Source organism: Typha latifolia, chromosome 3, assembly GCF_019914945.1.
Source record: "Typha latifolia isolate L0001 chromosome 3, TyphaL0001v2, whole genome shotgun sequence".
Lineage (NCBI taxonomy): Eukaryota > Viridiplantae > Streptophyta > Magnoliopsida > Poales > Typhaceae > Typha > Typha latifolia.
Genome location: NC_133088.1, coordinates 15,166,072 through 15,191,743, shown reverse-complemented (window position 1 = coordinate 15,191,743; position 25,672 = coordinate 15,166,072). Strand labels below are relative to the sequence as shown.

The following is a 25,672-nucleotide window of genomic DNA, read 5'->3' as shown; positions in this document are numbered from 1 at the left end:
GTTTCGATCGATTATTAGCTCCTTTTGAAGTATTAATAGGATTAATTAAATCATCACGTGTCGAAAATTAATGGTTAAGGATTAGACTACTAGTTAATTAAAATACACTATTCAAGGTACGGATAACTCCCAAATTAAAAACAAACCTAACTTATCATGCATGGCATGATGCAAGCCTATTTATTTTTATTATATAAGTTATAGCTAATCAACTAAAGCATACTATTTGAGGCATGGATAACTAACTCCAAGAGAGAAAAAGAACAAACCTACCATGCCAAGCATGATGCAAGCTTATTTATTTTTAATGAAACTACTATTATTAAAACAAAACATATTTTTAGTTCTGGAGGTTTTTATGAGCAGTAGTTTCGATATCAGATAATTAGTAAATCATTTAAATTCTCAAACTAATAAAATATATAATAATAATAATAAAATTTGGGGAACACCAGAGTGAGTTTTGCTTGCAAGAAGAACAAAGATGGCAACCTTCACAAATCACCTATATGTATATATATATATTCAAGCATTTAATAGTTATAAACCCAATTCTTCAAAGTAATCATAAATTTCCTAACATAATTTTACCCAAATTGCAAACCCCCCAAGTGGAATCTTTGGCATAGCATCGACCCAACAATGACAAGTGGCTCATAGTTGCACATATCCTAGATCTTAGGCAGCCATGGCCCAACCAACCCTTTCTTTTCTCCTTAGTGGTATGTGGATTCTTATTAAGCTGGCAGCTTGCTTCTCACTGCGGTAACTGCATAGATTCCAATTGTTTGGCAACAGTGCTGTGTCTTACAGCACATACTTCACTATCATATCCAGATGCCCCCACCAATATATACTATAGAGCTGGATCAAACCCCCCAATAGTCTTTAATCATCTTAAACTTAGACAAGTATCATGTAAAGTTGGGCCTTAGACCGACCACCGTAGCTCAAATTCCGCCGTAGCTCTTTTGTCTAGCTTATAATTTAGCTTACAAGCTCATCAAAAAGAAGAATGTTCTTTTCAATAAGACCAATGGTATCAAAACCCCCCAACAAATTATTCCAGACATAATAAGCATACAAGATGCCAGCCTCAATCCCTTGTGTAGGGGAATAAAACTTTAATTAAATCTCTCTTTTTAAGGTTCCCTTGGTAACATGGGACTACCAAGTAGTCCCTCTCAAAGCTTTGGAAGAATTCCTGCAAACCTAACACCCCCCCGCCCTCAAAACCAAATAGTTTTGCCAATGGGAAGAGGCAAATGAGAGGGCCTAACTCTTTCCTTGAGAGGGCAAGGCATAAGTTTAAAAGGGGCTAAGTTGGTATGTTGTTCATGCCAGATAACTCCAGCCATATTTGAAAGCTATATAGATATAAAATACTACACCTAAGGCAACTTAGAGGATATTGCTAGCTCCATGTTATGCCCTTCTTCACCATGTTCCCCACTTGCATCCTTTTGCACATGCCCTTCACTCTCCCAATTAACAATGCCAATGGGCCCATTCCCAAAACAACCTCCTCTCTCTCTCTCTCTCTCTCTCTCTCTCTCTCTCTCTCTCTTATTCCTCCTTGCCCTTTTCCTTGTACTTAGGGCTTTGCAGTATTATTCTCACCCTACTTTAGTATGAGAGGAATAAACAAAAACTTTACTTTGTGAAAAGGGTAAACAAGCCCATGCCTTTCTTTTTAAGTAGTTGATGATAAGATGTGAGTAATTGAAATGAGTGAGTTAAACAAACATGCACAAGGCTTGCTTTAGTTACAGTGTTTAGGGGTTGTGGGAATTCCATTATGCCATCCATATTCCCATTAGGATATGCTTAAAGCTTTGTGGGCTCCATTGCAAAGCTTAAGCTAGCTGTGCAAAGAGTTGCTTGGCATCACCTCCCTTTATTTTATTTATTTATATTTTTTTACAGCACTTCGCCAGGAACTAACAGTTGGGAGTTGGGAGACATGCAGATGGCACTGAAATATTTATGTTGCTACCTTTTTATGTGAAGGTTTTGGATTTTTAAAATCCATTAGCTTTCGACATGTGAGAGGATGCTTTGAGAGGAAGTCATTATCACAAGGCACACTTCTTATTTCTATGGGCTGTGAAGCATAAACTAGAAGCAATTGGAGATTCCTAGAGCTCATCTATAAGAAACATTTTTGCAATTCACCCCTTTGCCAAAAACAGCAAGATTCTTGCTTACCCTATTCATCGATTGCCACTATCTTGTTTGGCCTCATACGAGTTGGGCTGCATGCACTTTCCATTCTGCTCTGCTACAAAACTACAGGCAGTAAAAGATGAGAAATTTACATAAAAGAAGAATGAGAAGGGTCGTATCACTTTTCACAGGAGGCTTTTGTCAATCAGGTACAGTCTCCAGATAAATTAAGTCGTAGAAAGGGGGAAAAAAAAAGAAAAGATTCCAGATTGAATTGAGCTATTGTTTGGGCCACTACCATTAGTTTATTTTTAATGAGTACCAAAACTAGAGCATGAAGTCCTAATATAGTGATTTAACTTATAAGCTACTTGCTCAAAAGAATTACTACTCTACAAGCAAGAATTTTTTTTTTTTTAAGTGGGTTTGTCAAGGTCTTCTATTATCTTCTCTACTCTATTCTAGCAAAATCCAAGTCATATCTTGGTGATGTCATATAAATAGCATGTCAACAATATCAAAGGAAGTACCAATTCAACTTTTTTTTTCTCATCATTTTTCTTTTGACTTCTCAATAATCCATTACTTCTGTCAGAAAACTATACATCTTAAATGCACACCAAATTAGTTAGGGTAGGAGCTGGGCCTCCTATAATAATGGTCCACCAAAAGTCCCTAACTACCTCAAGTACAAAACTCATTATTCATCAGAATTTAGAGCTTCAACTGAAGGCCGTTTTGATCACCAGCAAGTTTTTTTTTTCACAAGCTTTGTTCATCACAAGGTGGTTGCGAATAACATCGACGGCAACTGCTTTGAAGCAAAGCTGGTGCAAAGGCAGCATGACCATCATAATTTGTAAGCTATGCTAAAGTTCTGTAAGATCTCAAGAGGATATAATTTGTGGTAGCTCCCACAAGTTCAGATTCCAAGGTCAGATTGTGCCTCCCACTTTTGCTTACTCTAGCAAAGAAGCAATCAGAGTATTCCCGCAGTATAAAGAGAACAAGTAGGAACGCATAAGACAGTGTACAGCTTTGTATGGATCAGAACAACAATATTGTGAAACACACTATCACAGTGCTTCGTATACAGCATAATGCAGCTGTTATTCCTGCCATGCTCACAACTACACATTTCAATCATTGTCAAGGTTTAGACATAATAACGCAACTCTAAAGTAATCAAAGGATTTTCTAATGGGAAGTGACAATCTTTTTGGGGTTTCTCCAACAGTTGTGACAAATCTGGTCAAATTAGGACCTGTCTTAAAACCTCCATTCCTCCTCTGTAATTTTCTCTTTTGTACTCTTTTTCATTAGTTTCACGAAGCTGTAACTGCAGCCTCCACTGTCTTCTCACATTCAAAATAAATAAATAAAATGTGTGAGAGAGACTGATTCAGTGCCTCTCAGAACACCAGAAGGGATCTACTACCCCTGTTTCCGTGATTCTAGTTCCAGTTGTGGACCTTGATACAAAAACCCAACAGGATGCCAGTGCTGGGGAATAAGTGTCAATCCCCCAAAGATCCATAATTTCTGAGGACTAACGCAGCAAAAGAGATTCGATGTGATATTCCAATTGCCATAATTTATCTGCAGAACAAAAGATTGTATAATTAGTTGTAGAATTTGGTCTGGTGGAAAGACATTAACAGTGAAAATTATTTCACCTTTGCATAAATAGGAACTTGTTAACAACTAAGCCCCATCAGAAGAAGTAGCAGCAAGCAGCTTCCTTACTTCACTAAGACAGCTATCAAGTGCCCTGAATTCCTCAGTCTCTTGAAAGTTCACAGCCTGAAAACATGCAGAGATGTGTTCCTGAGTAGTCATGCATGTGTAGACTGTAAGGTGCTTAAATGCAATCCACTGAAAAGACAAACAGTCTGAGGGAACTGGGGACATGCTTGTTCAATATGATACCTCTAATATGAAGGCAAGTTGAATGACAGTAACGTGAGCACTGAATTGTGACCGAGCATTAATGGTTATGTGTATGTAAATCATGCACAAATGCAGTTTTAGAAAAAGTAGACTTTTAAGCTCATAGATATTATCCTACATTTGTTATTCTCTTCTAATTATTCACCATATTGTGGTCGCACTATTTGTTTTGGGACTTTCTTGTTAAGTGTTACACAATAAACCTGATACTTTCACACACCCTAGAATAAGTTCCCACTTATCCCTTTCTAATTTTTTGTATAAGTTCCCACTATATGGTTCTTATTTATATATTATGTAATTTCACCCGAATACTACAATTACAACAATCATTTTAACAGTTTTGCTCATAAAAAATTATGATATATACAGAAAACCATATTGTCAGAAAACATGTATTACTGTCCATGTGGAAACAGTATTAATTTTATAAAACTACGTTAATCATATTAGGTTGACTTGCCGCTTTTTTTTTCTTACAGTAGCATTTTCTTGTTTAATTTTGTAAAAACATTTATTGCATTTACTAATTTATAGGGCCTTGTAGGCAACAAGACATTACTATCCACAACAACGAAACTTATGCACACACATCCTTTTTAGTTATTGATCAAAACTGACGTTACCTGCTTCACAGAGCTTCTTAAGTGCATCTCAGCTGTAATTAATTCTCGGCGATTTCCAGTAGACGAAGCAATTTCCATGTAAATCTTGCAAAGCTGAAAAGAGGCATGTGCAAACCTTTTGAACTTATTGCTATCATGCCACATATCTGAACCCTGCAACAAAGAAAATAAAAAATAAATAACTAAACAGACAATTCAGTCAAATGGGACACATCCAAATTTATAGAAGTGTCCCTCAACTTCAAAGTTCTAAAAATACAGAGCCTAGAAGCTTTAGAAGAAACTGTTAAGTGATAACTGAGGATTGATGTGTCAATCGGCACAGTCCGCGCTAGGAGTGTGTGCCGGCATGTGGCATGAGGCGTGCCGCTCAGTGACAATGTGTGGTGCTGCCTATATCACCCGTATCTCTCGATATGGTAAAGACAAAACGCGCAGGGCATCTTAAGTGACCCGATACCTATTTACTTAGTTAAAAAGACTCATTTTACAGGTCTCTTTGCTGGTAGGCTTACTTCCTAAACAAAAACAAAGAAAAGGAAGAAAGAGAGAATTTAGGTCTCTTCCTATTTTCTTTAGTTTAGAAACCAAACCTGAGATTAATCATCCTAAATGTAGCAAAATGAAGTTAAATCTATCATTTGTAAGAGGTCATTCTACATAGATCAAGCATTTTGTGCTTGAACAATATAACATTTTATTCAAAACATAGGAATTAAAGGGAAAGGATAATTGTTTGATAATGCATTGAATCATATTTTTACTTGAGTGTTGTTATAATTAGGTCCTTTACAATATTTAGGGATAAAAGACTCTAATATAAACTTCTATACATATTTTAGAACTTAAAATATGTATAAATATTCTAAAAATCTATTTAGAGGTGTGTCAATACACAGGTGCATGTCAAGTTGACATGGGATATGCCAATAGAATATCAAAAAGGCATGTAACACTGGCACGGCAATCCTTGATGATAACCTTAACTTTTGAAGCAAGTACTTCAGATTGCGATTCAAAATAAAATAAGATTACATAAAGACCTGGAGGGATCGAACTTGCTTCAGGAGAGCTTCAGAACACATGGTGAGATCGCCCTTGATTTTGTGCCACCTAGCATATAAACCCCATATATCTCCAGAACCACCATTTCGAATAACCTAAAAAAACACATTAAAAGTTCACTCATGCATAAGCGTTGACTTTCAGGGAAAGTGCCATACTGCGTGAGGATATGTGCCACCATTGAAGGATAAAAGGGATCAGAAAAATAAGAATAACAGTAATTGACACCAATGTTAAGACAACTAAAATTTACTTGTCATATAAGTAGCTAGCCAAACAAGAACACAACAAAAGCAACAAGAAATAACAGAGAAGGGTAGACCATGAATCATTATACACCTGTTGTAGAACATTCCCAAGCATTTCTAACAAGCTGCTATATTCCCTTGGCGCTTCAAGGACAGATTCTGGGTGTCCGGACTCATTGGATGTGTCGCTTAAAGAATTAGCAACACTAGTTTGATGGATATCAAACGAAGTTAGAGCAGGAGTAGAGGACCTTTCCTCAAACTTCCTCATCAGCTTATCCAATAATTCAACATCCACCCGCTTGTTAGATGACAGATCTAGTACCATTTTAGTAGCTTCCAGCGCCTGCAATGAATGGATAGTTAGCATCAGTGAATTCTCAAAACTAGTCCACATTCAAGCGACTTTAAATTATAAGATCCTGGTGTGCCAGGATATTTAATACTAATGAATGTTAACTGTATCTCAAAAACACAATGTCATCTGATCTTGCATCATCTCAAAATTCACCCACTTTAGCAAATCAATATCATAAGTACCAAAGAAGGGCAAAATAAAACTTTGTTCACTATTAGAGAGTACTAACTGTAAGAACTGAGGGTTTTTTTTCACTATTAGAGAGTACTAACTGTAAGAACTGAGGAAAAAAAGGATGAAGAGGGTGCACATGGGTTTTTCGGCTAAATCCAAATTAAAATTCGATCTCTCTCTATTATAAAAACCCTAATCGAAATCAAAATTCAATTATTATCTGTTAATTCAGTTTAATTAGAGAGACATCAATAGTGACATTGGTTATTTTTATTATTGGATTACATTTATTGTAGTCAGATATTCATATTAATTATTATCATTATAGAGTTAGAAAATTTATTACATTCCATGTATCTCAAGTGTATTGAGGTACATGGTCAGTTATGATTCTAATTTCGAGTCTTGACACTATCCTAGTAAGAATTAGTTATTATATTTCTTTTAAACTTAACATTTAAAAGAATATGTTAAGAATCCTATAAATATTGACAGCCCAGGACATCAAAAACAAGATATATAATGTGGTCTCCAAAGAAACCTTTGGGACAATGGTTGAATTTGAGGTCTGATTTAGTGCCTCTTGAAAGATTTCAGTTGAAACAGAAACCAAGGCTATAGAAATAAATTTAGCAATATTATTGCAGAAATGTACAAATTTGTATTTTATGATTATCTCAGCACTACCATTAATGATAATTTGTAACTAGATCATAGGGGTTATCATCCCACTCCCTTACTCAGAAAGAAGGCAAAAACGAGAGAACAAGAGCTAGAGAATGGCATAAAGAGGGCGAACGCTCGCCAATAAGTCAAATAGAGGAATAAAGATAGAGGCTGGAGCACAATCTCTGGTCCATCATCTGTAGCAGGTTAAGAAAAATATTAGGAGTCCAAATGTCCAATTTTATTGCAAGGATAGAGAATGGTTTTAGATTATACACTCTTTAGTACAGTATTTGTTTTAACCAAACAAAGTAGGCAACCAGAACTTCATAAACTAGGAAGAAGAAAATGAGAATTTTGGATGGTCCAGTCCTACTTCGCTTCACTTGGGTAACTCTAGGATATCGGTGACCTCTTCAAGGAAGATTATAGCTATATTGCATGTCTATGCCTACACATCCCTACCAAATTTGTTCAGTGCATCAATCAGATACCTGTAGGCTGAGAGACTTAAACATATTAGAAATAAAAAACTTTTCATATCTAACCTGGTGTAAGTTTCCTACATCCAGAGATACATGACTAAAGTTCTCCCAAAGTTGCCAACTATTTCTCCTGCAAAAGCCCTCATGTCAAACATTGAACCTGCCATCATGTTACTGGACAAAGAAAAATAAAATTTAAGAACCTGAATTTTAGGGCTTCCTTGAAAGCAATGAATGCCGCTGTGTTCTTCTTCCTAATCATATGCCTGAACAGTTCATTTTAAAGATCTTTCAGAGAGTAAAAGTAAAAAGGAAGAAGAGGAAAAGCATTTGACACTGAAATATTTGTAAAACTAGAAATGCATTTTCCATCTAAAGGCTATTACAAACATATTAGATGTACTAAAATTGATAGTGCTTAACATGTTGTGCATACAATGCAATAAGTTTACCTCGTAATGAAGTATATGTATCAGCAAGGCCGAAAAGGAAGTAGAACAAGAAATAACAAGAGCAAAAGATATAAAAAGGCAAAAATATACATAATAAGAAGAAAAAAGAAAAGAAATGTGAATCAACATACAAGCATGCAATATTATTCCAAGCCTCTCCATTATCAGGATCTATCTGGACAGCATGAGTAAATGCATCCACTGCTTTCTCAACATCACGTGACTGCAGAAACCAAATACCAGGCATACAATAAATTACCAATTTATTCACATGAATGCGAGTGCCGGAAGGAGTTGTATAAGATACATAATTTGAGTAATTCTTACATACACCAAGAATTAGAATTTACATATAAATATGCCAGGAAACGGCATGCTACATAAGGAATAACGAATAAGGATCACCTTCAAAGCTGCTGCACCAAGAGCAAACCAGCCATCTGGATACAAAGAATTTAATGCCAATGCTGATTCCCTAAAGAAATCCCAGTAGAAATAAGTATTTTTTGCTGTGACTAGAAACACTAGTAAATCGCATAGAAAAGAAAGGAAATTATCCCAGTCATGAAATTATGTACCAAAGAGTTTTAGATGTTTCATAGTCACCCCTGTTATAAGAACTTCGAGCTAGAGACCGCTGTCAAGAAAGAAAACTCATTTCAAGTAGACAAAATGTACCAAAATCAAGGTACAAAAGGAGAGTATTAAATAACTTCACCAAAGCTCGAGAAGATTTATTGTTTGAAACTTCCAACGCTTTTTCATAGTGGGCATCAGTGGTTGTGACATCACCAAGTGAACACCTATAAAAGCAAGCAAGCATCATAAAGGACAACGAAGCACATACTACTATGAAAATAGAACACCCAAGGCAGAAAACAGAAAATCTACAACATGGTTATTTAGTATGGCATCCAAACTGTAGTTAACATGTATGCAGCCCCCCGAATGTGCTAGAAAATAGCAAGAACAAAGAAGGGTGAACATGCTCACATTTGTAATTTTACAATTAACAATAAACAATTAAATAAAATTATAACAAAAAAAAGTAGATAAAAGACCTAGAAGAATCTAAAGTAATTTGGAGAATACATGAAGAATTAAAGAAAGACTTCCTATGAATGAGGCTCCTTAGATGTAGCAAATTATAGATGTAATTGTTCTGAAATGAGAGAAGGAAAGTTTCAGCAAAGATTTAAGGAAACATTACCAGGTATCAATCAAAAGGGAAATGGCTGGAGAATGACGAAAGGAATGAAAAGGGTAAGTACATGCTTTAAAAATTTTAATAAATTAAGACAGCTGAGAAACATGTCTAATATTTATAAATGCCAATTGTGAAATGTTTCATGTTGCATAAGTGTCCTCAACAGCTCCTTAGTTTTAGACATGAAGAATGTCTGATAAATTTTTTTTCCTTACATATCCCTCTCAAGACACTCATAACCTACAAGACTATGAGAACTTTCTGATTCACATTATGATGGACCATGTGTGATGTGTCTATCATGTGCTCGAAGCGCTAGAGAAATTTTTCTACAACAACCAGAAGAGGTAGCATTATACACATTCTTATAAAAAATGGAAGTAGGGAAAATACAGATTAGATATTTTCTGTTCCAACCTGCTTTTACATTTGAGTATAAAGTTTAGATTAACATGGATAACAGTTATTTATCCAGCTTGAATCCTCTTCAGGATCCAAAAATGAGAATAGTCCTGTCCAGTTCGAGACTTTTTGCCTATTTGAATTTTCTGAGTCCAGTTACAAAGTCAAGTCACATAGAGCATAGTAGCATACCATACTATTAATTTTCACAAGATTAATAATTTCTGCATGATAAATGAATTTTCAAATGGAAATGATCTAGAACACCGATCTCTGAGTAAATCAAAGCACCTGCAAATGGCAGATTTACATACCATAATCTTGGGTCATTAGGTGTCTCAGATAGTCGTGCCTTGATAAGATCAACAGCTGCTGCCTTCTTATCCAGCAATCTGTCAAATTACAAGAGAAAGAAGTTACAGCTTTACTAATTAGCATAAGCGGATGCTGAGAACCACAAGCTAACAATATGTTTTAACAGGAACAAACCATACTGGTAGCAATAGATTAAATTATCCCATAATTCAAGATCTTCAAAAATATGTAGGGCCTCCCCAATCATACCACAACTAACCAGAAGTTCACTATATTCCCTGGAAGTTCAAAGTGAAATAGAAAAGTTAACTTTCCTAAGATAAATCCATGAAATAGTGTGCAATAGAAAATGTAAATTAGAGGTGAAAATTCAGTGCAGAAAATGGAACTACTGTCCAAAAAGGATCGCCAATACATACTTGCGCAATGCAGGAACAGTTGGCATATAAACTCCAAAAGCAAATTGAATCCTTTGTGCAGCAACAGGAAGAGCTTTATTAACAATTTCAACCTATGCATGTATCAACAATTTACATTAGCAGAGACTTGGCTGAGGGACATATGTAAAATTATAAGAGGTTAGAAACTTAGAATAACCCTGACATTTCAAACAACTAACCAGGGATACAAAATTTGGGGCTGTAAACTATGTTTTAGAAGCTTGGTCAAGGAAATAGTGCTGAATCCCAAGCCTTGAATCCCTTGGTCGGTACACTATGCTATCTTCATTTAACATGCTTGAAGCAACTCAAAAGAAGTTTCTTTTATCATATTCCGATTAGTAATTTACTAACTTCAATTTCATGAAGATACCCAAGCCTTGAATCCCTTGGTCGGTACACTATGCTATCTTCATTTAACATGCTTGAAGCAACTCAAAAGAAGTTTCTTTTATCATATTCCGATTAGTAATTTACTAACTTCAATTTCATGAAGATACGCCCGTTTCTTACATCAAACAATTTTTCTCCAACTTGAAAAACAGATACTTAAAAATCTAACAAGAGTAATAGACTACCTGAATCATTATGCAAGTAAGACCCCAAAATGGACTTACAGCAGAATAACATAAACAAACAGCATCAATCAGCAACATTGACAGAATGTTAAAAGAAAAGAAGAATTAAAAGGAACCCTCAGTGACAATCAAATGCATCAATAAGAGATGCCAAGAAGGCCACAAGATAAACTGGCAATAAATAGAACACATGAAAATATACAATTTTGCAAGGAAAAGGAAAGTCAGCAAGTTATATTAAGTAAAAGATATTAAAAAACATAATCATTAAACAAGAAAAACTCAATAAGAACAACTTATATACAATGGTGTTGGCATGCTATGAACTTCATGTATAGAAATGATTGATCATGTTGGTTACGCCGGATTTCATTGTCAGTCCGTACCATGTCAATGCCCTGTCAGGGCCAAATATAAAGGAATATCTTAACGGTCCCCCATGCTGACTCATGCCGATATGTGCCAGCTGTATCAATTGGTTAACATCAATATGATGCCCAAGATACATGAATCATGGTGAATGATTAATGCTTCCTTGGAAGTTTATGAACATATAGAATTATATCAGTAAGGTATCTATGAATTATGCAACAATAAAGGTGCATTTGAACTTTTCAAGTAGACAATAAAAAATACATCCAAGCAAAACAATGCTGAGTGTCAACATACCAAGTTATCCATCATTAACAAAGCGCGCTCTTTTGTGTGACTACGACCGGACTCCCATCGAATACGTAGAATGTCACAGAAGCTTCTAATCTTGAGAGAAAAGTCCATTAGAAATGACAGGACATTCCAGGACGTAAAAAAAAACAAAGATTGTCCACCAACTAGTAAACTCCACATACTCAAAAGAGTGAAAGTGAATATGTAGAAAGCTTCCCAAGTAAATATATCTCAGAAGCAACATTAATTTGCCATAAAAGATCATAATCTCGAAAAGACTATTAAAGATCTAGTGTATTCTTGTTACTTTATTAAGTAGCACATGCTGAGCATGTTCCTCTACTAGCTTTATTTCTATTTTGACCTATACTTCTAGAACATATAATCCTAAGGGAAAAATTATACCGCTAAGTTGGAAGGAAACCTCAACTTTAAAAGGTAACTCATGATATTATGATTTAATGCAGATTGTGCATAGCAAAATGCAGAAGAGTCGATCTAGAGTTCTTGTTCACAACTCACAAGTAGTATGCTGGTAAACAAACTTCCCTTCTATTTATACTGCTATTTATACTGCTTACTTTAATGGATTAAACTTCTTGACCTGCAAGCATCAAGTATGCAGGTCTATTCTTTTAGGTCAAACAACCAAACAATCTGAGACATTTTGCTGCTTTTATCAATACTATCCTAGAACATTATTTGGACTCTTCTTGTACAAGCCCTTTTTCTATGGAATTCCTCCAACCCTTTTAATTAGGATGACTTTCCATTACTTTTGTCAGCACAAAGAGTAGTGCTGTAACAGTATGTGCATTAGTAAATTAAATATCCTGGATTTTCAGTAGTATATGCAAGATCCTATTGATAAAGATTGGCTTGTTGTCATTGGATTATTAAAATCTACACAATGTTGGCTCAAAGAGCTTTGCTAGGGTTCGTGCTGAGGTAATTTGTTTATTATTTATGTAACAAGTTTATTGTCTTTGATTGAATTTTAAATATGGATCACTCATTTTAATATGTATAGATGACAAAGGAAAATCATAAGGAAAATCAAAAGAACTTGATATGCATAATTCTTTAGCATCATATAAAAAATATATTTATATATTGGTATGACCATCCTGTTTGTACCGTGGATATGATTTGAACCACTATATCAGCTTCTCTTTTTCTTTTTGGCTTTTCCTATATCGAAAAACCTTCCATTGTGACCCAGGTGACACATTTAAAATGCATAACTTCATCTTTATATTTCCCATAGTCATATAGTAAACTTATAACATCTACATTCTGAGACTTCTCTATTTCACATGACAGGACTCAGTAATTCTAGCCTACATATTTCTGGAGGAGCGAAAAATTAGTGGTTGCGAAGACTACTGAAGAGGACAGGTTACAAAAAGGAACATGTTGGCAATGCTAAAGAACTAGAACAGTGCATGAACAATTACAACTTACAGAATAAAGGGAATGGCTTTGAGCATCAATGGACTCTATGTATGGGCCCATCTCCCACCCTGCATTATAAGACCATCTGTAACATGTCAAATAAAATCATATAAATTGCATTCAAGAATATAATGAGAGTAAAAAAGTGCTGTATGCTGATACCTAAATCAGTTGACCACCACAAATAGTGCAGTAATTCAAGTAAATTGCTAGAGATCATTCACACACATATGCACATATAATCTACAAAAGTATCATGAGAATAAACATAGAAAAATAAGTAACATATGTATGGATACATGCATATAACATTAAAATAGACACATTATTTTACGAATATAGAACAGAAAAATCGCAATTCCAATTTATAGACTGCATATATTTGCAACGAAGAACATCACGGTTATGAAGCCATTAGAATTATTTAAAAAAAAAGAGCATACAGAAGGATTGACGATAACAGCTAAATTGTACATTGCACCTCATAGCAGCCATTATTTTGTCAATTCAGTACTAAATAATAAACTACAGTTGTTGGTCCCAAAAAAATGGCTAGTATAATGTCATATCAGTGAACATTGACAAATAAAGTGGAACGCAAATCAACCCATCAAATGGCTATATAGAGTTCACGGCATGCACGTCAATTTTTTACTTTGCTTTAGCAAGGAATCTAACACCATTTCTTGAGTGCTAATATCAGGCTAATGAAGTCATAAAATTGTGGCCAATATTCAGACCCTAATTGACTTGCTCTAGCCAATCAACTGACTTTAGGTGTGGATTGAAAATCTTCAAGTAGGACATACAGGAGAGCATATGGCATAAATGCCTCCATCCATGGCATGTCATGTTACATGATTATACAGTATAGCAAATTCCTAGGAGAATAGAATATGTATAAATCATGATTCAGAAAAGTATAAATGATGTAAATTTGAAGCAAATTTAAGAATTCATTTACAAGGAGTGACATACTCGACAACTCATCATCACGACTGCGTCGCCTAAGATGTAGGCATTGAGCCAATACAACTGTTTGCTGGATAGCTGACAACAAAAGGTTACTACTAGAGCCGGTACTATTTTCATTGACATCACTCATCATCTCACTATGGAGCAATCTTGGAATCCTTAAAATATCAGAAGAGTTATTTTGTGCATGAGGACTAGAAATTTCTTTATCTTCAAAAGAAGAAGCATCGTGCTGGGTTGGAGAAGTCTCAATTGGACTCCCATCGTGATTAACTTGTTTATCTGCCTTTGCAACAAGTACCAGCTGAGGCTTTGCATCCACCTACACCAAAGTATTGTGTGGTTTTGTTAGATTGTAATAATGCAAAGATGGCGTCATAAATAGTTTAACTATAACCCAACCTGGTGTATTGTCCGAAAGCCAAGGATGCCAGTAAGAGATAGTTGTAGGCCGCATGCTTCCTCAGCAAATTTGAGATGCATCCTATCGAAGAAGCCAAGAACTCCAGTAAGAAAAAAGATCAAACTATTCTCACAAACATTTAGCGATGTTAAGATTAATCAACTTTATAAACTTCATATATATATGTAACTGTTTACTTCCTGGATAAACATGTCAATACATATTGGCATAAAATGCAGGAAACAGGAAATGCAATAGTTAATAGGCATCACCTTCCAGAGTTTACATGTACCAGATTGTAGCCAAACAAAACAACAGTACAATTGGTACTTTGAAGATACAACTAGAAAAAAATTCTAATATTTCTTGCAAATTTTAAGGCCAAATTAAGATGATAGAACACTTAGTCAAGAAAAGGAGCACAAAGTGCTTATATACAGACAAAAGCAGAAGTTTGAACTATAAGCAACAGTGGGCCCTAGAGCTCAAATTTTGGTGAAGGTTCTAGAAAGTTGTGAATGATAAGCAGCAACAAAATTCATCCAAAATGACAAAGAAGAAGAATTGTACTATAATGAGCAGTGAAATGGTCACCTTGAAGAATCAACACGGCCATACTTATATTCTGCAATTCCTGCTTCTAACTGAGCAACTGATACAATGGTTAAACCTTCTCCTTCGTATAACAAAGAACCCCAATAACTAGAAACCTTTTCCAGTTCACCAAATTGAAGCAAGGTATCCTTCTTAAGTACTTGCACTAGCTCGTATAAAGAAGATGACAGTTCTTCTAAAATCCTTTGCTGGAGGAGGATGATTCTACATAACCACCAAGATACACTTCCTTTACCACTTAGACAAGTATTTTTCCCCTTGGTGGACAAATCCTTTAACTTGCTCAGCAAAATTTTTGCATAGACAATATACTGTAGAGAAATAACATGTTAACCAACAATTTCAAAATACAACCATATAACCAAGGCAACAACTCATCTGCAAGAAGTCCAAATATGCAACTGAACTCCTTATCAAATTGTGAGAAGGAAAAAAAAAATACAGAACTCGACAGAGCAGCTGACTTCAGCACATGCAGGATACAGTAAATACATAATGTTGGTTCAATCCTAATTCGATGATGGAAAACCACATTGAACAAAAGGAAGGAGGAAAAACAAAAACGAGAGACAAAATAAGCAACATCCTTTTCTGCACATACTGCACATAGATATGATGCTGATGTCTCCTTTAAATGCAGGCAATAGCACATGCAATCCTATGGTCATCAAAACATTCAACAGCCCTACTTAAACTCTCAAAGGTCTATGGAGTTCCCATGTCACCTTGCAAGTGCCCCTTAAAATGCCTACCAACCTAAAAGGTCATCAAATATGCAGATGATATGATTTCCAATCAAGGAATCAATCACCACATAATTTTCATGAAACGGTTCATCAAAACATAAAAGCAATATCTTGAATCCCGCACCTGCAAGAGCGAGAATTTGCCCTGCACATCGCAACCAACCGAAGCCAGCGATCTCCGAGCCCAAACATCCCACTCCCCTTCGCCATTATCATCTTCTTTCTTCTTTGCCGCCGGAATCGGAAACGGAGAAAACTCCCCAGTCGGCCTTCCAAGAATCCAAGGATTCAGCAACAATACCCAAAATAATAATAATAATAATAATAATAATAATACAAGCCAAAGATACAATTTTTACACTACTATGACATCCAAGAAGACACACCCAGTCAGGTTCCGCTGCGTGAACGCAAGAAACGCCGCAACGCCGAGGCACATCAAGAGCGCACACTTGCACTCCAGTTCGTCATCCATTTCCTCGGATTCGGCATCAAGAACTTGAAGCCAGGCCTCTGCCGCGCAGCTCAACAAGAACGAGTCAATGCTCCGCTCCGCCTCTGCGTAGAATAGAGCGGCAGAGTCCGTGGAGTTCTTGAAATCCCAGGAGCTAGCGAAGGGAAAGGGGAGGAGAGCGGCGTCGGAGGCGAGGACGTCCCCGTATTCTCCGCGCTCGATCGAGATGAGGAGGGATTCGATAAGGGGGCGAAGAGAGTTGGAAGGGTGAGAGGGTGAGGGCTTAGGGGAGGAAGGTGGGGAAGAGGGGGTTTGAGAGATAGTGCAGCGGAGGAGGCGTAGCTCGACGGAGCGGAGGAAGCTTGGGTCGGAGCCCGCCATGTTTATTGGTCCGGAGGAATTGGAGGAGAGGTGGGTTAACTAGGGCTTTAGAGACAATTTAATTGAATATGATTTTTTATATAAAACTGAGTGTAGAAATATTTATAGGGTCGCACATTATTATAATAAAATATATAATGTAAATATATGATGCAGACTAAAATTTATTATTATAGACTAAAAAATTAAATATAATACAAAATCTCACGAGTGACATTTTAAAAAGTACACATCTTACTTAAACCCTCGTAAATACTAATATGTTATATATCCTTTAAAAATCTTTTATTTGCTTTTATGTCAATATTACGATATTTTTACATAATTATTACTTTAAAAAAATATTATAATTGCTATCAAAAATATCACTCTGCTGTTAAATCTAACTAGTAATAATTAAAGTATAATACATACTGCTTTTCTGAGGCATAAATTATTAAAAATAATTTAAAAGCTAATCAATATTATATCCATACCACACAAAAAAAAAACATATTGTACTTTCTGATATAAAATTTATTGATTAAATATATCATATCCTAAACTTGGGAAAAAAAAAACAAGGAGTGTTTTAGTTATTTGCATATATTTACTAACTTTAACAATAATATGTTATGAATATTTTATTAAAAAATAACCGTAATAATAATTCTAGATAATAAAAAAATAATGACATTTCTGATATTTTATATAATATAATAGCAATTATGAATTTTAAAAAAAAAATAGTGACTATTACATAAAATCTCATCTTTTATTTACTTGTATATCACTCCAAAGTTGATACTTTCATGCTTATCTATCTAAGCAAAGTGATCTTTGATCCTATATACTTTAAAATCCTTTCTTTACGTGACTATTTAAATGTAGAAAGACAAAAAGAAAATGTAATATTGTATTGTCTGAATAAAACCACCGATGAAGTATCCCTTGCATACTTGTCCAGGGGTTTCATTAAAAAGGACAAAGAAATAATTATAATAAGACTATATAAACCATTACTCAACTCCGCATGCGTCCTCTTTTTTCTTTTAAATATATTGACTCTCTAGACTAGAGAAGACCTCTCACTTCTAACAGTGTTGCAGAAAGCATAGAATAACTATTTTTATTATAAAGATAAAATGATTCATTGAGGACATAATATTTATTGATCACGTGAAATTACATGTCATGATTTTAATAAAAAAAATATAACGTAAAGGATATTTTGAAGATGTTACATAGCTAAAGGGGTGTGATGAAAAAAAAGATAGGAAGTCTCAACGTGGAAAATGAGCAACAATCACGAGCCTGGATGTAATTATCTCTGTAATAAATTGATATAATTAATATTTTACCCCTATATTAAATTGGTAAAATATATCAATAAAAAAGATGAAAAAGAAAGAGCTGTCGAATACATCAAAAAATCCAGATGACCCCAACTGTCTTTATATTGAGTTGTTAACAGTTTTTGTCAACTCCCCCCCACCCCCCCAGCAGGAAACAAACAGATCTTATGTATGCCATGCTGCCACCTTCGGCCAGAATCCAAGCACCAACTGCTGGAGTTCACATACCTTTTTATCTTTGAAGTGATCCACACAAACCAGTAAACCAGAAGGATCCATTTATGAGGACCGACTGATGTGGAATACACTAAGAATGTAGCATAAATTTTGCCTCCTCAGATGGCACCATTGATAGGAGCATAAGGCATGGTGTAGTACAAACCATGTTTGTTTTCTAGTTGCAAGCTGCTAAATATCACCAGACTCCTCGGCAACTTCAATGTTGTTGTGCAGGAACTAAGACGACAAGTTGTCAGTAGGAAATGTGTCAATTTAGATGCAAAGCATGTGAAGCAGATCGACAAATAATACAAAATAAATCAGTACAGAGGTAGGACTGAAAGGGTCTCTAGTGATATGGGATCCCATGCTGATTTCGTCTTCAGTGTGCATACTGTGTTTCCTATATTTTACTATAGGTGGTCATTAATTCAAAGCATTTGTATTAAGGACAAGGGGACGTCACAAACTCTAAAGAGTGGTGGCATCAACACCACCAGCTTTCCTCATTTATACAAAAGTGCATGGGATCGCAATATTTAAGTGGCTGATGCTTGGGGTGGTCGGGGTTTTCAATTGAGTTATAGAAGGGGTTTGTCCGAAGATCTATGGACTATAAACAAACAACTATTTTAATTGTTTTATGTTTCTGGTTAGTTAGATAGCAAGAAGAGAGATAAGTTAAACTGGATGTTTAATTTTGTTACAATCTTTACTGTTAAAACTGTCTCTCTACTCCTTCCTTAATCATGGAGGTAGAGTTATCAGGATAATTTCGAGAATGTGGAAGTTACAAATACATCTAAAGGTAAATGCATTTTTAGGGATCATAGAATTGTGTTTACTGTGGCAAAGATAACAGTGTTACTCACTTGGTATTGAAGTGCTCTAATATAAGAATATTTTGACTTGGGCCAAAGGTGTTTGGGGGGCTCTTTTAAAGTCCCAAAACCTGAGAAATTTGGACTTCTCGTCTATGTAGGAAGTTGGATAATGAGGAGAATGGCGGTAGATGGGAGCCGACATGGAGTGCTTGGAGTCAACGAACGGAGAGGCCATGGCACTAGATGCCGGCTTGGAGAGGGACACGGCGGCGCGAATGGAGGGAGATAGGCTTGGAGAGGGACACGGCGGCGCGAATGGAGGGAGATAGGAGGTGGTGGCGGTGGCGAAGCGAAGAGAGATCATCGATGGTTATTTCTAAGGTTTGGGTATGACGACAACGAGAGGAAAGAAGAGGGTTTCGTAAGGAAGTGATGGAAAATTGATTTATGGGTTGGGAGAAATGGGGATTATGGGCAACGAAGGAATTTTAGAAAAATTAGTATTAACTAAGCCACTTAACTATCCCATTGTTAAAAATTAAAAGGCAATTTAGTTAATTTACCAATTTCGGTGAGATATTTTTGATGGTTCAGAAGATTAATATGTACCCAACAAATTTTAAAGAATTACTGTGAAAATAAGTAATAGTTCAAAAAGGTGAAAAAATGATTATTAAAAAAACAAAGAATGTTTACACAAAGCATATTCCTTAAAAGATAACATTCATCTAGAGGTGATTATCGAGCGGGCTAAATCAAGTTCGGGCCGGGCTTTTTCGAGCCAACCGGTATTAAGCGCATTAAATATTGGGTTTGAGTTGTGTATAATATATCTAACAACACAAAAAAGAAAAAGGAAATGGAAGAGATAGCAAGCAAAGAAATCTACTCAGAATTATATAGAGAAACAAATCCATAGCTATAATGCGATGAAATTAGAATGAATTTAACTCATCTAAGGCTAATTGCCAAGCATATGAAATCTCCTACTAAAGAGACAATATAAAGTTTTAAACTACTTCATGGATTACCCAAATCAAACAGCTACTGCAGCCGCATCCTCTGCGATCTCCTTCTTCCCCTTCTTCTCCTTCTCCTTCTCGTACTCCTCCAACTCCTCCAACCACAACTCCGCGAACTCGCAATCCTTGTACGCCTCGAACCAGGGGCCCCCGGAAGTGTAGTGTAGCGCCTTCGGCACCGTCGTAGGATCCTCCGGAACAATCTTGTTATGCCCGACCAGGAAGTTCCATACATACGGCACCTCCCCGATCTCGGCGTCGTCCAACCACATAAACCTGTGCAGGAACGCCCCTGTCTGGGTGCTGACAGTCTCCGGCGTCAGCACCTTGTTCTTGGGATGGCCGCAGTTGTAGAGCACCATGGACGACCAGTTCTTGCGCGGGTACACGGTCTGGACGGCGCCGTCCATTTTGGTGGTCTCCTTCGGCGCGTACTCGTGCTTGACGCACATGACGGCGTAGGACGGGTCGATCAGTGAGAGGAGGTCGTTGATGTCGGCGCGGTAGAGGAAATCGCAGTCGACGAAGAGGGCCCAGCCGTGGAAGTCGGCGAGGAAGGGGGTGAGGAAGCGGGTGAAGGAGAACTCAGTGCTCTCGGTGGGGTTGCGATCCCGCCAGTAGTTTCCGGCGGAGCGCAGCTCGGGTTGGCGGATCGGGGAGATGGAGAGGGGGATGGAGGAGTGCTTGAGGAGGGAGCGGCGGCAGAGCTCGTAGGGGAGGTCCTCCCGCGGGTCGTACCCGATAAATATCCGAAATGGGAGGAGGGAGGAGACGCCATTGGAGGAGGCGCCGTTGGGGAGAGGGGAGGAGGACATGGTCATGGTGGTTACTTCTGGATCTCGGAGACGAGGAAGGTGACGATGGATCTGGTAGAGCGAGTGGATTTGGGGCCTTTAAAATGGGAATGAAAAGAGAGAATCCTTTTGCAGATAGAACCCTACCCTTAAGTAAAATTATAGCTCTACTTGTGCACTTTTCACTAACCTATAGTAAAAAGTGAAAAAGGCAAGGTCGAAACCGTAAAATTAACGGGGACGGAAGGATCGACCGATCGATCGATCGGCGCCCACGTTTTGCTCGACGCTCGTTTTCAATGGATGAAGAGGCGACGAAACTACCACCCATCGTTTTGGGGGGAGGAGATTCTAAACTTGTCGGTGGGCTACTTACGGTGGGAATTAACAGAGTACAGCCTGTGATTTGATACGTGTGAAGGGGAATACTTTTTAAATAACATTCTATTTTTATCTCAATCTCTTATATAAATTATATATACTTCATTATAATATATATATAGAAAATAGACAAAGAGCGCTTTGAGTTGGGCCGGCCTGCAAAGCTGGGCTTTCGATGAATTATATGGGCCAGGGCTGGTTGGATTATCTTCATTGGTGAGTGTAAAAGCCTTTTTGCTTTCTTGTAAGAGTAATATACTCTGTTGTCTTCGTTGGGGAGTGTAAAAGACTTCTTCTAAGCCTAATCTCAAATTGGGCCGAACTAATGAATCAATTTAAAGTGGCTCACATAGCCCATGCCGGAGTAGTATACCTACAAACCTGGACACACACACGATGCGTACCGTTGGGATTGTTGAGGCTCTTCGATCTCCTCTCGCGTTAAAAATAGGGTTCTTTCTTTTCCACGTGTAACCCTCGATATAATTTATTTATGTTTACATCTTTCTAAGGTTAATATGTACCGTGTAAATGAGCCTCGGCTTAGTTCGATTTAGCTTGAAATTAATAAAACTTCGGCTCGAAGCTTGGCTCACTTAAATATCAAGTTAGCTCAATCCAAAACCAAATAACTCTAATATGTTAATCAACTAAAGCCATTTTAATGCATTTAGATAGAATAATATCTATATGAGAATATACTCATCGTATCAATTTTTTTGATACGGAACTAAAGAGCTATAGATTCAAGAATTGAGCCCAAGGAAGATAAACTTATATATCTATCCGAGCCGAGCTCCAATAAACTGACTCTAACTTGGCTTGTCACAGTTAAAATTTTAAACCCAAAATCTCAGTTTAACTACGCTCATTTAGAACTCTAAGCTGAGCTCACTATTAAAATTCCTACTACTTACCCCTCAAAAACACTTAATTTTTTTAATTTTGCATATATATACCTATAAAAGTTAGCCTATAGTTAAATTTTAATATATTTAATAGTAAACGATTATATATATATATAACTCTATTTTTCTGGATATATACATTTATATTAAACTTTGATCCATTTTATAGAAATCCTCCCGATTCTACTACCGAAGATTGAAAGACTACTTAAGAAAGTGAGAAACCGAGTTGGGGGGTTCTTAGTTCACAAGCTTTAATAGTTTACTCAGTCAATGTACTTGCAAGTACAAACTCATCTACATAAATCATAAACTAAGATACCAAAAGTAACAAAGATATGGTCCACCTAAGTTACACCCACTGATCCACAGACACAATTTGCCACCATTTCTTAATAAATTTCCACCTTGTTTGTTAGTTTAGGCACAAATCATCCAATATTTTTTCCACCCCCTCTCTGCTCAATAGAACATCCCAGAAAATTAATAGTTTGTTTAGATCCACGCAGCTGTTTGTCCCTAAATTTGTTCTTCTGGCAGCTTGCGAGTAGCTTCCGATGCTCAGTTTTCTTTATAACACCAACCAAATTATGTTAGCCAAACGACAGGATCGTTAGATAATTTGGGAATAATAGGACAGGCACACGGATTGGGAATACTTATCCTCTTTGTTTCATGTTTGGATATATAATTTTTTTTAAAATACAACTTGTTTTGATTTGATTGTCATTCACATCTTACTATATAAAAATATATCATTACGGATGATATATTTGTAAATTAATTTTAATGCTTTGAATAACTTTATACTATATTTTAAAATAAGGGGTAATTTATTTATCGTAAAATTAACTCAGAGTATTATCGTGGCAAGTAATAAAATGATAGATTGTCTCCGAATAAATTTGCCTATACTGTTATCCAAAATGCTTAGCACCTGCTCAAACGAAGGAACCTTCTTGGTTCGTTCTTATTATTTGATTGATATGATTGTGTTAGTGAATTAGGCAGCATTGAATCTAGTCAAACCGATTTAAATAAAGGGAGATGAAATGGGCCACTGATAGGATCGGAAGAAATCTTTAATTTTGTTTAAGATAGTACAAAGTTTCAATTCAATATATGTTAGCGTGTCACCTTCTTCGACACCCCAACAATTAAAACGGACCCATGACTTCGATTTAATTTCTAGGGATAATTATATATGCTTAAAGAGTTTGGAAGGGAACAAACAAACTATCCAAAATTCCAAATCTTATCAGCCTCATACTCCAAACTGCCAATTATATGCATTTGGCACTTTCTATGGCCAATCTTAAGGAGGAGGAGGAAAAAAAGAACCTAATATTAATCACATATATTGACATTTTACATTTTGCATTCAATTATATTTACCTAATGTTAATAAGAACATTTATATCAAAAAGATTAATAGTTCAAGAGCCCACGTGTGATTATTTAAAAAAATAAAAATAAAAGTTACCTCATATTCATACCTCTTCAATTAACCTCGTCAGATTAGTTGCCCCACAGATTATTCCCCGTTTTATTAGTAGATTAAGTCGATGGGCCTATATAAATACTAAAGTACACTTCTTTCCTCCACTATCTTCATCTCACTTTCCTCTCTCTCTCTCTCTCTCTCTCTCTCTCTCTCTCGCCTTATTAGTAGATACTCGACTCTAGACTCTCCACATAGATATCTTCTTCTCACTTTCGTCTCACTAGTCACTACCTTGAGATGGTCCGCAAGTACAGCTTCTTCTGCTGCTACGGCGGCGGACCCAATTCCCGAGTCACCGACGAGCCCAATCCTGAGCCCAAATGGGGTCCAATCCGCCAATTCACATGGTCCGAGATCGAATCCATGACCTCCTCCTTCACATCCTCGGTCATCGGCGAGGGTGGCTTCAGCACCGTCTTCCTTGCCCTCCTCCCCTCCTCCTGCTCCCTCGCCGCCGTCAAGCTCCACCGCCGCAGCGACCGCCTCCGCTGCCTCTTCCTCCAAGAGCTCGCCGTACTCCGCCGCATCAGCCACCCCCACATCGTCTCACTCCTTGGCTTCTCCGACGACGGCGCCGCCCCAGCGGCCGTGTTCTCCCTCGTCCCGAACGGCACCCTCCACGACCACCTACACGTCACCTCCGGAGCTCCGCTAACGTGGCCGCGAAGGGCCGCGATCGCGTTCCAGATCGCGAAGGCCCTAGAGTACCTCCACGACGGCTGCGACCCCCAGATCATCCACGGCGACATCAAGCCTTCCAACGTCCTCCTGGACGCGAATCTCGATGCCAAGCTCTGCGACTTCGGGTCCGCGGTGTCGGGCTTCGAGTCGATGGTGAGGCCCGGCCCGGCCCGGCAGATGACCGGGTCGCCGGGCTACATGGACCCGTACTACCTCAAGACCGGACTGGTCACCAAGAAGAGCGACGTGTACTGCTTCGGCGTGCTGGTCCTGGAGCTGATCACGGGCGTCGAAGCGGTTCGCTTGGACAAGGGGAGGATTTTGACGGCCGTGATGCGCAGAGAGGTAGGGGATCTGGTGGACCCCAGATTGGGCACAGAGTACGACGTGGCAGAAGCGGAGGCGGCGGCGGAGGTGGCGGCGATGTGCGTGGGGAGCAACCCGAGCTTGAGGCCGTCCATGGCGGAGGTGGTGAGGGTTTTCGAGGAGCACGCCGAGAGGTCGATCTCGGCCGTCGATTCGAGATCCAGCGGCCAGTTGGATCTGTAAATAGCGCTCCTCTGTTTGATATTAATGGTAGAATTAAAGCACCGCTAGATAACTTTGTATTTATTGGTACAAATAATTTCCCTCCGCTGCTCTCGATGTTAGCTGTCCACGTGGCAGGGACAAAATCTTAAATCAGAATCAAGATCGCTTGGTTTATTGCGTAAAATTTTGTAGGGGTGGAAATGCAAAATACCCCCAATGAGCTTATGATTAGGGAGTAATTGAGATGTACGCGTTTGATTCGGGTGTGATTGGTTGTGGGACTACCGAATGGATTGATGGGTATAGCAATTCAGATGGGTAGCGACAGTTGCAGCTGGTGGGTGACATGTCAACCACTTTGAATTAGTAACGAAAGAACGACCACTTCATGTACGTATATAAAGATAATTGGGAATTTAAGTGAATAGAAATCTATCTCATTTTGAAGCCTTTCATTTATGATCACTAGAGTAAGACAGTTCACCGGACCGATGGAATCTAGAATCATATAAAAATAACACAGTTCGAATGTGCCATAACTACTTCCATTTTATCTCAATTATATCTCGAGCCGGGCGTGGTTTATGTGATCTTTATCTTGTATCGTAATACTATTAGCTTATTAAATGCAAAGTCTTCCACTCATT

General features: G+C 37.4%; 3 protein-coding genes across 4 annotated transcripts; 1 reads left to right on the top strand and 2 right to left on the bottom strand.

The window, feature by feature from the left end:
• Nucleotides 1-3,227: 3,227 nt before the first annotated feature.
• Nucleotides 3,228-16,897, bottom strand: LOC140784335 (uncharacterized). Of its 2 annotated transcripts, XM_073131674.1 has the most exons (21): nucleotides 16,379-16,897; nucleotides 16,117-16,261; nucleotides 15,226-15,557; nucleotides 14,631-14,712; nucleotides 14,232-14,550; nucleotides 13,263-13,321; nucleotides 11,802-11,891; nucleotides 10,534-10,625; nucleotides 10,294-10,392; nucleotides 10,114-10,191; nucleotides 8,909-8,993; nucleotides 8,769-8,827; nucleotides 8,596-8,665; nucleotides 8,322-8,413; nucleotides 7,942-8,004; nucleotides 7,802-7,868; nucleotides 6,147-6,401; nucleotides 5,786-5,902; nucleotides 4,743-4,895; nucleotides 3,843-3,969; nucleotides 3,228-3,765 (listed from the first exon to the last, which is right to left on the bottom strand). In XM_073131674.1, the coding sequence occupies exons 1-20, from the start codon at nucleotides 16,825-16,827 to the stop codon at nucleotides 3,871-3,873; spliced, it is 2,805 nt and encodes a 934-aa protein (XP_072987775.1). In that variant the 5' UTR covers nucleotides 16,828-16,897; the 3' UTR covers nucleotides 3,228-3,765; nucleotides 3,843-3,870. The 2 variants fall into 2 exon arrangements, with proteins under 2 accessions (XP_072987775.1, XP_072987776.1); XM_073131675.1 differs by lacking the exons at nucleotides 15,226-15,557; nucleotides 16,379-16,897 and having other exon boundaries at nucleotides 16,117-16,181.
• Nucleotides 16,898-20,073: 3,176 nt separating this feature from the next.
• On the bottom strand, nucleotides 20,074-21,349 carry LOC140783808 (protein CDI-like). Its single transcript, XM_073130874.1, has one exon. The coding sequence runs from the start codon at nucleotides 21,045-21,047 to the stop codon at nucleotides 20,241-20,243; it is 807 nt and encodes a 268-aa protein (XP_072986975.1). The 5' UTR covers nucleotides 21,048-21,349; the 3' UTR covers nucleotides 20,074-20,240.
• A 2,488-nt stretch (nucleotides 21,350-23,837) lies between these two features.
• On the top strand, nucleotides 23,838-25,209 carry LOC140785203 (salt tolerance receptor-like cytoplasmic kinase 1). The gene has a single exon (XM_073132980.1). It carries the CDS (start codon nucleotides 24,051-24,053, stop codon nucleotides 25,041-25,043), a length of 993 nt encoding a protein of 330 aa, XP_072989081.1. The 5' UTR covers nucleotides 23,838-24,050; the 3' UTR covers nucleotides 25,044-25,209.
• The last annotated feature ends 463 nt before the right edge of the window (nucleotides 25,210-25,672 follow it).

Bases quoted from the DNA above. Each gene is read 5' to 3' on its own strand.
- LOC140785203 (XM_073132980.1), top strand. From the start codon at position 24,051: ATGGTCCGCAAGTACAGCTTCTTCTGCTGCTACGGCGGCGGACCCAAT.
- LOC140783808 (XM_073130874.1), bottom strand. From the start codon at position 21,047: ATGACCATGTCCTCCTCCCCTCTCCCCAACGGCGCCTCCTCCAATGGC.
- LOC140784335 (XM_073131674.1), bottom strand. From the start codon at position 16,827: ATGGCGGGCTCCGACCCAAGCTTCCTCCGCTCCGTCGAGCTACGCCTC. The intron at 8,994-10,113 runs GTATGTAAATCT...TTGCTTTTATAG, and splicing joins CCTAATGACCCAAGATTATG to GTGTTCACTTGGTGATGTCA. The intron at 5,903-6,146 runs GTGTATAATGAT...GTGTTTTTTTAG, and splicing joins TTGGGAATGTTCTACAACAG to GTTATTCGAAATGGTGGTTC.